Source organism: Geotrypetes seraphini, chromosome 5, assembly GCF_902459505.1.
Source record: "Geotrypetes seraphini chromosome 5, aGeoSer1.1, whole genome shotgun sequence".
NCBI classification, from domain to species: Eukaryota; Metazoa; Chordata; class Amphibia; order Gymnophiona; family Dermophiidae; genus Geotrypetes; species Geotrypetes seraphini.
In genome coordinates, this window is record NC_047088.1 from 211,214,729 (window position 1) to 211,227,100 (window position 12,372).

Below are 12,372 nucleotides of genomic sequence, written 5' to 3' on the forward strand. Positions count from 1 at the left end.
GCGGACCGCCCCTCTCCCTAGACTTGTGGTACTGCCCTGATGGCGGCCCTGACCATACGGCACACCAGGCAACATCTCGCGGCACACTAGTGTGCCGCGGAACAGCGGTTGAAAAACACTGCATTAGTGCATGCTGATTCTAAAAATACAGCAAAAGCGTTTTTACGACAGAAGTTAATCTGCATAAAATTTCATGTTAAATGTCTAATATACTTTAGTAACAGGGTCCCTACATTTGTTTTTGAACAATATCAAAATGGGGTTTCAGACTTTTTCCATAATAAGGATGCCAACTTCTTCAGGGCTAAGACGTGGGTATTTCTGGATCTTTTCAGAGTTTCCCAGGATTGGAGGTAGAAATTTCTGGCTTTACAATAGATCTCCTGTAGCCACCCTCCTTTTTTCAATAGTTGCTGTTTACTTTTCTTCTATTGTATGTTCTAGATTTTTCTCTTGGATCATCTCAATTTCTTTAAATTATGTGCTCTTATGGAAAATCATCATTTTTGTTTGTTTAGAAAATATTCATCCTCTCGGTTATCCTTCTCTTTTGATTGTTCTGTTACATATAGCATGAATAGTGTGTGTTAACTAGAAATTTATTTTAAACCCCCCCAACAACTTTATGTTCTAGGACAGTGTTTTTCAACCTTTTTTTGGGCAAAGGCACACTTGTTTCATGAAAAAAATCACGAGGCACACCACCATTAGAAAATGTTAAAAAATTTAACTCTGTGCCTATATTGACTATATATAAAGTAATTCTCTTGAATAGGAATCAAATAAACACAAAGAAAGTATTTTATAATGCTGCCACCGCCAACAACACCGTTGGCGGCGGTGGCACTCAAGTGGCTAAAGAGCCGCAGTTTGCCGGCCTAGGGACAACACTGGAGGGTGGCCAGCTGTGCACCCCCTTGGGACGTAAACCCGGGGTGGGGCAGACCGCCCCCCCCCCCACCCTGGTATGCCACTATCTGTACCTCACTCCCTCCCTATGACCAAAAATTCTCCTTTCTTCTATTCCCCGTGTACACAACCATCTCTTTCCCTCCCTTCCTCTCTCCAAAGTCCATGCCTTCTGTGTCCAAACACTCATTCCCTCCCCCACCTCAGCATCTCTTTCCCTCCCTTCCTCTCTCCCAAGTCCATTTCTTGTGTGTCCAAAAACGCATTCCCTCCCCCACCTCAGCATCTCTTTCCCTCCCTTCCTCTCTCCCAAATCCATTTGTTCTGTGTCCAAAAACGCATTCCCTCCCCCACCTCAGCATCTCTTTCTCTCCCTTCCTCTCTCCCAAGTCCATTTCTTCTGTGTCCAAAAACGCATTCCCTCCCCCACCTCAGCATCTCTTTCCCTCCCTTCCTCTCTCCCAAGTTCATGCCTTGTGTCCAAAACGCACTCCCTCCCCCCTTTTGTGTTACGTGTTTGCCTCCCAGCCCATCTTTGCAACTTTCTCAGCAAAACGAAGCTCAAGCCGCGAGGCTTGTCTTCTGCTTCCTGCCTGCCCTGCCGCGCACAAATAGCCGAACGGAAGTATTCTCCGACGTCAGCGCTGACGTCGGAGGACAGGCTTTGCTTAAGCCCTCCCTCCGACGTCAGCGCTGACATCGGGAAACGCTTGCGAGTTAGCTGCAGGGTAGGCAGGAACAGAAGACGAGCCTCGCGGCTCGAGATGTATTGAACTCCGCGGGTCCCCCGTCCAGCTCTCTCCTGTCCACGTGGGGCAGACCGCCCCTCTCCCTAGACTGGTGGTACTGCCCTGATGGCGGCCCTGACCGTACGGCACACCAGGCAACATCTCGCAGCACACTAGTGTGCCGCGGAACAGTGGTTGAAAAACACTGTTCTAGGAAAAAGAGCTGCCTAACTATGGGCATTTTATTTATCTATACTGTTCTCCCAGGAGAGCTCAGAATGGTTTACATGAATTTATTCAGGTACTCAAGCATTTTCCCCTGTCTGTCCTGGTGGGCTCACAATCTATCTAATGCACCTGGGGCAATGGGGGGATTAGGTGACTTGCCCAGGGTCACAAGGAGAAGTGTGGGTTTGAATCTACAACCCCAGGGTGCTGAGGATCTAGCTTTAACCACTGCGCCACACTCTTCCCCATTTACCCTGCTGGCCTGCGAGGCTTGTGTAAGGACAGAGCTTTCAGGGATGGGGCTGGGACAGGGATGGAGATAGATCCCGCGGGACAGGAACAGATTTGTCCCTGTGTCATTCTCTATGCTAGCCAACCCATTTGAACCTACAACCCCAGGGTGCTGAGGATCTAGCTTTAACCACTGCGCCACACTCTTCCCCATTTACCCTGCTGGCCTGCGAGGCTTGTGTAAGGACAGAGCTTGCAGGGATAGGGCTGGGACAGGGATGGAGATAGATCCCGCGGGACAGGAACAGATTTGTCCCTGTGTCATTCTCTATGCTAGCCAACCCATTTGAACCTACAACCCCAGGGTGCTGAGGATCTAGCTTTAACCACTGCACCACACTCTTCCCCATTTACCCTGCTGGCCTGCGAGGCTTGTGTAAGGACAGAGCTTGCAGGGATGGGGCTGGGACAGGGATGGAGATAGATCCCGCGGGACAGGAACAGATTTGTCCCTGTGTCATTCTCTATGCTAGCCAACCCAGGGGGAAACAGCAACAAAACAACATAGCAGTATCTTAACCAATAAGTGGAGTTTCTGCATCTGTTTCTAGTATTAATATATAGAGGGGTGCAGGTTTAATGCAATACTATCTGGATTTTCAGACGTTACACCTATGTTCGTATTCACTTTCTGTATTTTAATATACCTATGATGGAGTGATATTTCATGGTAATAATGTTTTATTTATCTTTGTTTTTACAGCAATGGCGATATTCTTACACAGCTTCGTACTACATTTATGATGTCGAGAATGGGTCAGCATTAAGATCTTCTAGCATGCTTGTTATACGCTGTTGAGTAACACTGCACATCCAGTGACTTTTATTCTGTTTTATTTCAGTTATGCTGTGACAAAAAATGAACTGCCACATGATATTCAGTGCATATCCTGGTCACCTGTAGGTCATAAGCTGGTTAGTGAATTGTTATTACAGTGTGAAAATAATGGTGTGCTAAATAAATTCTGATGCTTTGGCTTCGGTATGATGAGCTCTTGGGGGCAGGGCAGTAGCCACTCTGTAACAGAGTATAGTTATGAAATTCTCTAAATGAAATATTTTGTAATCTATATAAGAACATAAGAATAGCCTTACACAGTCAGACCAATGGTCCATCAAATCCAGTAGCCCGTTCTCACGGTCGCCAATCCTGGTCACTAGTACCTGGCCAAAACCCAAGGTGTACCAGTATTCCATGCTACCAATACAGGGCAAGCAGTGGCTTCCCCATGTCTTTCTCAATAACAGACTATGGACTTTTCCTCCAGGAACTTGTCAAACCTTTCTTAAAATCAGCTAACGCTATCTGCTCTTACCACATCCTCTGGCAACACGTTCTAGAGCTTAACTATTCTCTGAGTGAAAAAAAAAAAATCTCCTATTGGTGAAATCAGTTAGCTTAACGGGGTTTAAAAAAAAGCTTGGATAATTTCCTAAAAGAGAAGTCCATAGGCCATTATTGAGATGGCTTGGGGAAACCCACTGCTTATTCCAGGGATAAGCAATATAAAATCTGTTTTACTACTTGGGATCTAGCTAGGTACTTGGGACATGGGTTGGCCACTGTTGGAAACAGGATACTGGGCTTGATGGACCTATATCCTAAAGGGAGGTAGATGGAGAGATAGAGTAAGACTGAACATGAAGGACAGATGCAGAGTGTGTGTGCTGTAGGAGATCTCAGATTATCCCATTCTTACAGAGAGTGAAGGCTGATTTCAGAAAGAAAAAACCCCAGCTGATACAAAACACTGCAACAAAACTCATATACTGCAAATCAAGATCTGACTATTTCACACCACTGCTATAGAACTGATTACTGGTAGAAAAAAAAGAATAGAATTCAAACAATGCTGCTTGGCATTTAAAATGCTATACGGTGATGACCCCAATATCTTCCCCAGATATACTGAATTATTAGGTAGATCTGCTAATCAGCATAACTGATCCTATCATTCCCAACTCTGAAAGATATAAAATGAATGATTTGCTGTGAGATATCTTGTAACTACCAAATAGCAAAAGTGTGGAACTCACTTCCTATCGAAATTTGCACAACCACAGTATACACACTGTTTCATAAAAATCTAAAATCATGGTTTTTTAAAAAGAAATCCCTTTCAGGGGTCCAAAGAGACTGAGACTAATAATACAAGTTACCCAAAGTAAAAACAATGTTAATGGTTAGCTGCTTTCTTTGATATATTACCTCAGACTATATGCACAATTTGATAACTTTATGTAGCATATATAATTCTTTATATCATGTACTATATAATTCTTTATAACATGTTTAACTCTACATACAGAATTCTATGTAACAATATGCTGCTTGTAACCCACTTGGGATATAAGATTGCACTACCCAACAAATGAGATGGATTGGAAAGTCAAACTAATAGCCCAAGCTCAAATCAAACTATGACTTCCAATAACAAATCAAAAGTGTTTAGTCATATATGAGAGGAAAAAAGGAGTTCAGAAACCTGCTCAGAAACTGATGGAATACTAAAAGTTACAAGTTTGAGACTTATCAGTTCCAGATTTCAGTCACTGATCCTGAAAAAAACCTCTCATATTATCAAACACCCTATTTTATGTGTGTATTAATACATTTTTAAATACATTTTTAATTTTAAAAAAATGATTATATTCAAACACTTCTTGTGCATTCATCAAATACTTATGTATGTAGTGAATGAAGTTTTTCAGAAATTGTAAAACGGATTTCTGGAATATAATTGGATGCACATCGAAAATTAAATAATAACAGCTGACTTGAGAGTGAAGAGCCACCAAACATATCTCAAAATCATATCATCAGTCCAATCCCAACGGTGCCCATTTTGCCAAACATGAATCGGCTTCTTCCGGGGATACACACAGGACTGTAAAGAACAGGATTGGCTGAACAGAATTACTTCTGAGCAGGTTTCTGAGTTCCTTTTTCCTCTCATATATGACTAAACACCTTTGATTTGTTATTGGAAGTCATAGTTTGATTTGAGCTTGGGCTATAAGATTGCACATAACAGATTAAAAAAATAAAATAAGGATCCAAGATGGCCGCGGTCGTGGTGTACTGAGCAACCGCCTGCAAAGCCTTACCTTCAGGAAACTTTTATTCTGGCGTTTCACGCTGCAGGAACTTGACCATGCCAAAAAGGAGGGGAAAGGGAGCCTCTTCGGCCTTGCGGCGTCCCGGATTAGCCTCCTCTGGCAATATCGAGGAGTTGCTTCAACGGATGCAGGGCATCATTGGAGCGTCGGTATCGCCCCCGGCTGAGACGCTTCCTGGCAACGGACTCGAGGCATCTCTTCGGGCTCATGAGATCTCGTTGAGCCCCGACGTGAGAATCCCTCCTCCCAACCCTCGAGCCGCCAGTTCCCCGGGAGTGGGGAGGCAGCCGGAAGTCGGCGTGAGCTCCCTTCCAGAGGCTGCAGGGAATGGCGAGACGAACATCGACTCAGGCTCACACGGATTGCAGCAGAGCCTGAGTGTATATGAGGATAAAACAACCCTGGGGTCAACCCCGACACAGGAGGAACGGAGAGGAGAGGATCTTTTAGCTGGTGAGCCTAATTTACCACTATTAAACTTGCAGACTTTTAATCTTGTAAAGCCCCAAGAAGTCACACTGGAGGCTTTGTTTGCCAATTTGACTAGAACAGTAAATAGTAATCATCTTCAAATAGAGGGGAAAATAAAAACTCAAGAGAAAGAAGTTCTTCAGATAAAACAAGACTTGGGAGAATCAAAACTAGATATCCAGTGTATTAAAGATCAACTTAAATCTTCCAAGTTGCTTCAGGACACCTTAATTAAGGATAATATAAATCTAAGAAGGAAGATAGAGACATTTGAAAACTTCTCTAGGAATAATAATTTAAGATTGATTAATTTTCCACGAATTTCAACAGAGACTCCAAGAGAAATGTTAAAAAGGTATTTGCTGGAGATATTGGAAGTATCGGAAGATTCATTACCTCCTTTCACCCAGGTCTATTATTTGCCTAATAAAAATCAGGATCTTCAAGAAAAAACTCAGGGACCAATTGATGTATCTGCTTTACTTGAACTATCTGATAAAGAAGCTGCAATACCTGCTACATTGATTGTGACCTTGGCTATTACGTTAGAGAAAGAATTGGCTTTTGAGACTATTCTTCAAAAATAAAGAGAAAAAGTTTCTTGATTTAAAGATACAGATGTTCCCAGATTTGGCAAGAGATACACAAAGACGTAGAAAGGAGTTTCTACTATTAAAACCTGGAGTTTTGGCTCTTGGGGAAACTTTCTATCTTCGCCATCCCTGCAAGTGTATAGTTCAATATAATTCTCAGAAATATGTTTTCTTTGAACCAAACCAGTTGACGGCCCTTCTCTCCTTGTCCCGCCTGGAAAAGGGGAAAGAATGAGGGCTTCAAGATATAAGACGCCTGAACTTCAGTTAACCACGTACCAGTTATCTTTAATGCATAGTTCTTTGTTAATACCGTTTAATTTACATCATGGATCATAATGGTGGACTTGAGAGATTATACAAAAATTTGTTTTCTATGTAAATTTATGAGGTTTTCTCTTTGTTCTTTTGTTGTAATCACTTTATGTACAAGATTTATCTTGATTTGTTAATTTGAAATTTATAAATAAATAATAAAAAAATAAAAAAAAAGATTGCACATAACATAACATAACATATGCACTGTGATTGGAACAGGTTGAGATGTGTCAGTTTCTGCTAGTATTTTAGAAAACTATCTGTTGATGTAGAAACCTTTCTAACACACATGCAGAAATGGACATGTAAGAACATAAGAATACATTATTTCATTTATAGTTCAAATTTTTTGTAGTAAGCCTCCTCATCGGTCAGCCCTAAAGTCTTAATCATACTTTATTTAACTTATTTAGCTATAAAGCACTTTATCTTAGTCATCAGAGTATTTGGGACTCTGACATGAATTCACGTTTTGCAAATTAGCTGTCTCAAAGAGTGTCCCTTAAAAACGTTAACAAGAAAATAGTTATTTCTACAAGTATAGCATTAAATAACGCAAATACAACTTAAACAACAATTTCCCACCATTTAGAATGATCCACCACCAATTCTGTGTCATTCTAAAATGGCATCGTCGTCTTAACACTGCATTTAAATATAATTTCATCACCTGACTCACTCCTCCAATCACAGAGAGCAAAAAGCAGAGCGCACCTTTCTTCAAATCAATGTCATCCAGTCTAACTCTGCATTAAGCCCAGACGAGCTAGTATCAGTGTACCTAACATTTAGCCCCCCCTCCACTTACACTAGCTATAGAGATGGCATAAGTGTGATCCCTAAATGTGGCAGCCCCACTTATGTGCCTCTAATGTGTATTCCCAGACGGGCCAACAGCATTAAGCTCAAATATCAATTTCTGCTAACGGTAGTTTAAGAATAAATCCCAGATTATGACTGGATCTCTGCAAACAATAATTGTAGCTTATTGGTTGGAGAAGAAACATACAGTGGATGACTTAAGGTAGCGGATGATAGATGAGGTTAAGGTTGGGTGGGAGGGTGATCTATCAGGAAACTCAGCTACTCTTTTGCTTTCAAACTGACAGAGCTTTGGAATAACTTACCGCTTGCATTAAGAAGTTTAGAACCCTTCGTTTTATTCCGGAAAGCTCTGAAGACTTTCTTGTTTGCCAAGCATTTTGGAAACTAACCTTTTTATTTATTTAGATTTTCTGCTTTTGTTCCTCTGCATTATGTTCCATTTACTGTTAACCGAGTCGAGCTCCATTTGGTTGATGACCCAGTCTATAAAACTAACCCCCTCTTTTACTAAGGTACGCTAGCCGATTTAGCGCGAGCTAACTGATTTAGCGCATGCTAATTGATTTAACATGCGCTAAATATTAGCGTGCGTTAAATGCTAACGTGCTTATTATATTCTATGGATGCGTTAGCAGTTAGCGAGTACTAATATTTAGCGCATGCTAAATCATTCAGTGCGCTAAAACGGCTAACGCACCTTAGTAAAAGGACCCCTAAGTTTTTATTTAATTTAGTTAGATTTTTAAACTACTGTTATCAGAAATGGATATTTGAGCTTAATGCTGTTAGTCCGTCTGGTAATATACATTAGGGGTCACACTTATGCCATCTCTATAGCTAGTGTAAGTGGAGGGGGAGCTAAATGTTAGGTACACTGTGTGGCCCACTGTTATAGCCCAGGTCAGGGCTCCAATAGTACTCTCAGTGATAAGTCACCAAAAATAACACCCAGACGTGTGGCCCGGACTGGAGCCACCCTGCAGGACCGAACTCCACTCAGGAATAAAAAAAAAGGAAAAGAAAATCAATCAACAAGAGTCACTACAATATTCCTTTTGTAGAAAAGTAATATTAGGTTTATTTCCTTATTGTCTCAAGGTAAGTAGTCTTGCAAGCATAATAGCCCAAACTTGTCAGAATGTTCTTAGGCAAAGCAACACAAAAAATAGCAAACGGGGAAAACAAATAACTGCACAAAAGAAAGTCTTAAGTCTTTATCTTGCTCTCAGCAGTGCTTCAACTTCAGCTGTGGCAGAGAGTTTAATTCCCCTCAGTCACAGCCCTGTCTGTTCCCATGCAGACAGTTTTGAAATACCAACACAATACAGTTCATGGTACTCACTACACACTGGTGTCCAAAGTCCATACAAGCCTCTGGCCAGTTCCACTCACTGCCAGGTCAGGAGAGTGATAGGTTTTGCAAAAATGAAGCCTTTAACTTGACTTGCCAATTCCCTCCCAGGGTGTACACAAAACCTCTCCCCATGAAAAATCACTCTCTAGCTTGCAATCAAAAATAGTTCCTCAAACAGTCCAAAACAAACAAACTTCACTCACTGTTTGTGGGTGGTAGCCAAATCTACCTGCATAGTTTCCACAAACTCAGGGTCATATGCTGCCAGGCTTTCCTCAACTTCCATGGACTGATCTTCTGGCAACTGTGGCTCCTCCGTCTGACCAGCCTCAACCAGCTCCATTGGAATAGGCTTGTTGCACCTGTTTGGCTCCAGAGACTCTCTATGGAGAAAGGGCTTCAATCTCCTCCCTAGTTGGCTTCCTTTCCTATTCTCAGTTACAGGTTTAAATACCTTGGGGCAACGCCCAGCTGAGTCAGTCCTGGCAGTATTCCAAGGACCTCTTGGGCTCCCCTGGTGGACAGAGTTATTATCATTCTCAGGAAGTCCCTGTCCCTTCCAGATTCCTTCCCGGGATTTCTTTCTTTCAGCTTTTTCCTTTGTCCTACCTGGGACCTGAGCAGGGAGAATACCTGGCTGGTCACATACCCCCACCCTTAAATAGTGCTTATCCCTATAAGCGTCAGTAGTCCCGGTATTTCCAGGAATACATTTCTACCTAACCGATTACTTATGTCGTCTATGCCTAAATTTCTTTTCCTCTATCCTTGGATTAGGGCACAAATTCTCAAAATCCTCAGGCCAATGCAAAACCTGAGGGTCCGGAGCTTTAGCTTCTGTTCTCTCGGCAGAAGCCTCTGTCTCTTCCAATTCTTCGATTCTACTAGTTTTAGCTGTCATAACTTGTGCTATTTCTTCGAAGCGCTCCTGGACCTGATCTTGAAAATGCGTGACGCTACCTCCTACGTGTTTTACTGTATCCTTAATGTTACCTAATTGAACAGCCTGCTGTTCTAGCTGGGATTGATTATTCTGGCTCTGTTTAACCAGAGTAGTTGGTTCAACTCCCTGGTTAGCCCAGAGCTCCTGCTTAGCCTGTATTTTCTTTAGCTGTTGTAATATTTCCTTCTGGCAGGACTGATTATCTGTTACTTTTGTCTCTATTTCCTGTATCTGAGATTTCGTTTGTTCTACTAGCTTTCTGACAGGGTCCAGTTGTTGCTGTCCTTGCGCTACCATTTCCTGTCTCAAAGTTTCTCTTAATTCCCCCATACCATTATTGGCTGGGGGTCTAACCTCAGAGCTGGCTTTAGAGACTGTCTCCAAGCATTCCTGCTGTAGACCTTGCATTTCCCCTTTCCACTGGGCCATTTGTGTATTTGTGAATTCTTGGATCTTGTTATGTAGTGAAGCCATTTCCTGTTGGAGGTGTATCACCCTTTCTGTAACGTCAACCCCCTTATTGTCCTGGGATGAGTTCATCGCAGGCTTTGGCCTTTCTTCAGGACCGTCTACCCTTGTAGAACTGAACCCCTTTGTACCTCTACGGGTTTCCCTCAAATGTACCCAACGCTCTAACCTTGCATGCCAGATTCTTTCACACACCATTTGAGCTATCTTATCTCCCGTCTTCACCTTATACTCAGTATCTCCCTGATTTACTAGGAGTACTGAGACATTACCCCTATAATCGGGGTCGATAATCCCTGCTGCCACATCAAGGCAATATTCTGCGGCCAAACCCGATCGGGTTCCGATCCTGATATATGAGCCTGGGGGAGGTGAAACTTGTAAGTCCGTTTTAACCAAAGACCGGCCCTTAGCGGGTATGACCTGCTCGTGGGCGGCATAAATATCAAAGCCTGCTGCCTTGGAATATGCCTGGGTGGGTGCCTTAGCACTGTCGGAGAATGGGACCCATCTAAGTGTGGGTCACCATCAGTGTTCCCTCTAAGCGGGCGGGTGTTGTGAGCAAACTTTTTTCACCGTGAGCCAAAAATATCGGGCGCCAGCAAGTTATGAGCCAACTCGCCCGATTCTCCTCTCGCCGCCCTGCCATCTGCCGTACGCCTCTTCCGATCGTGCGCTGTGACGAGAAACGTGTGCGCTGCGATGTAATATTTTGTGCGCCAGCGCACGCCAGCGCAGCTTAGCGGGAACACTGGTTCAAATGGTTTTATTTATTTCCCCAAATTTATTTTTGTTATACGCATTGAAAATATTTGATATTGCGTTTAAATCAAAATCTCAATAAACTTGAAACGAGTGCCCGTGAGATTGTGGGAGGGTTAAATACTCAAAACTTAGAAGTTTTTGCTACGCCAGCTTTCTGGTATCTTTACATACAGTGGCGTACCTAGCATATGTAACATCCGGGGCCCATCATTTTTTGGCACCCCCCCCCCATCTGTAAGAAAAACATGATTTTTAGTAACAAACCACACGTCACACATGAGTACCTAGGAAAAGGCAGCATCTTACATATTGCAGTGAGCAGTACATCAATACACCCATTGTAAAACTAAACAAGCCAGACCAGCACAGATCAATCCTACACCGTCAATCCTAACAGAAAACCATGTCTTTCGAACACACAGAACACAGAAAACACCTTCGCCTAGTAAGGAATATGTAATCACAAACTAACCCCTCCCTCTTTTACAAAACTGTAGTGTGGATTTTAGCTACGGAGGTAACAGCTCTGATGCTCATAAAATTCTGAGCATCAGAGCTGCTACCACCAAGGCTGGTGCTAAAAACGCTTCACAGTTTTGTAAAAGGGGGGATAAAATAAAAATACATAGACAAAGGTTAAATTGAACCAGCAAGAAGCTGGACTCTGCATACAATGCTTCACAGAAACAGTGACACATGTCTCCTAAAGCAATAAATAAATAGAAATTTTTTTCTACCTTTGTCTTCTGTGGTTTCTCCTTTCCTCATCTTCTTGTAACTCTCTTCCTTCCATTCACTGTCTGCCGTCTCTCTTCCCCTATATGGCATCTTCTCTCCTTCTATGCCCCTTCCAGAAACTGTATGCCTCCCCCTTCCATCTCTCCTTTCACCCCATTGGTCTGGCATCTCTCTCCTCGCCTTCCCTCTCCCACACCTCTCCTCATAGTCTGGTATCTCCCCTTCCCTGATTCTCTGGCATCTCTCTCCTTTCCTTTTCTTCCATCTTTCGCTCCCCCTCCATGCTCTCACATCTCCCCCTTCCTTTTCCCTTAGACTGGCATACCTTCCTCCTACGCTCCAAGCCCTGGCATCTCCTTTAATTCCCTCCCTCATCTTCCTTCTCCCTCCAGCTGGGTACCGCAACACTCTTCCCTGCAGCTCTGCACTTCCCCACAATTGCCATGCTTCGGTTCCTCTTCTTCCTTCCTTCCTCCCCCCCCCCCCCGCGGGACCCTGCGGCACCATCAACTCTTACTCCCTCTAATGTCGGCCCTGCAGCTCCAGACTTCCTCGCACCTTCTCCCCTCCCCCTTTGGATCGCTATTATTTTAAATGTTATAGCCGCGGAGCTGTATCCAT

The 12,372-nt window shown here is 43.1% G+C and overlaps 1 protein-coding gene across 1 annotated transcript in view; it reads left to right on the forward strand.

The window, feature by feature from the left end:
• The window catches only part of FAP (fibroblast activation protein alpha), a 201,779-nt gene that overhangs the window by 55,027 nt on the left and 134,380 nt on the right, over positions 1-12,372 (forward strand). Inside the window, exon 7 of the mRNA XM_033944547.1 lies at positions 2,999-3,071. Coding sequence (XP_033800438.1) covers positions 2,999-3,071 — 73 coding nt within the window. The remainder of the gene's footprint in view (positions 1-2,998; positions 3,072-12,372) is intronic.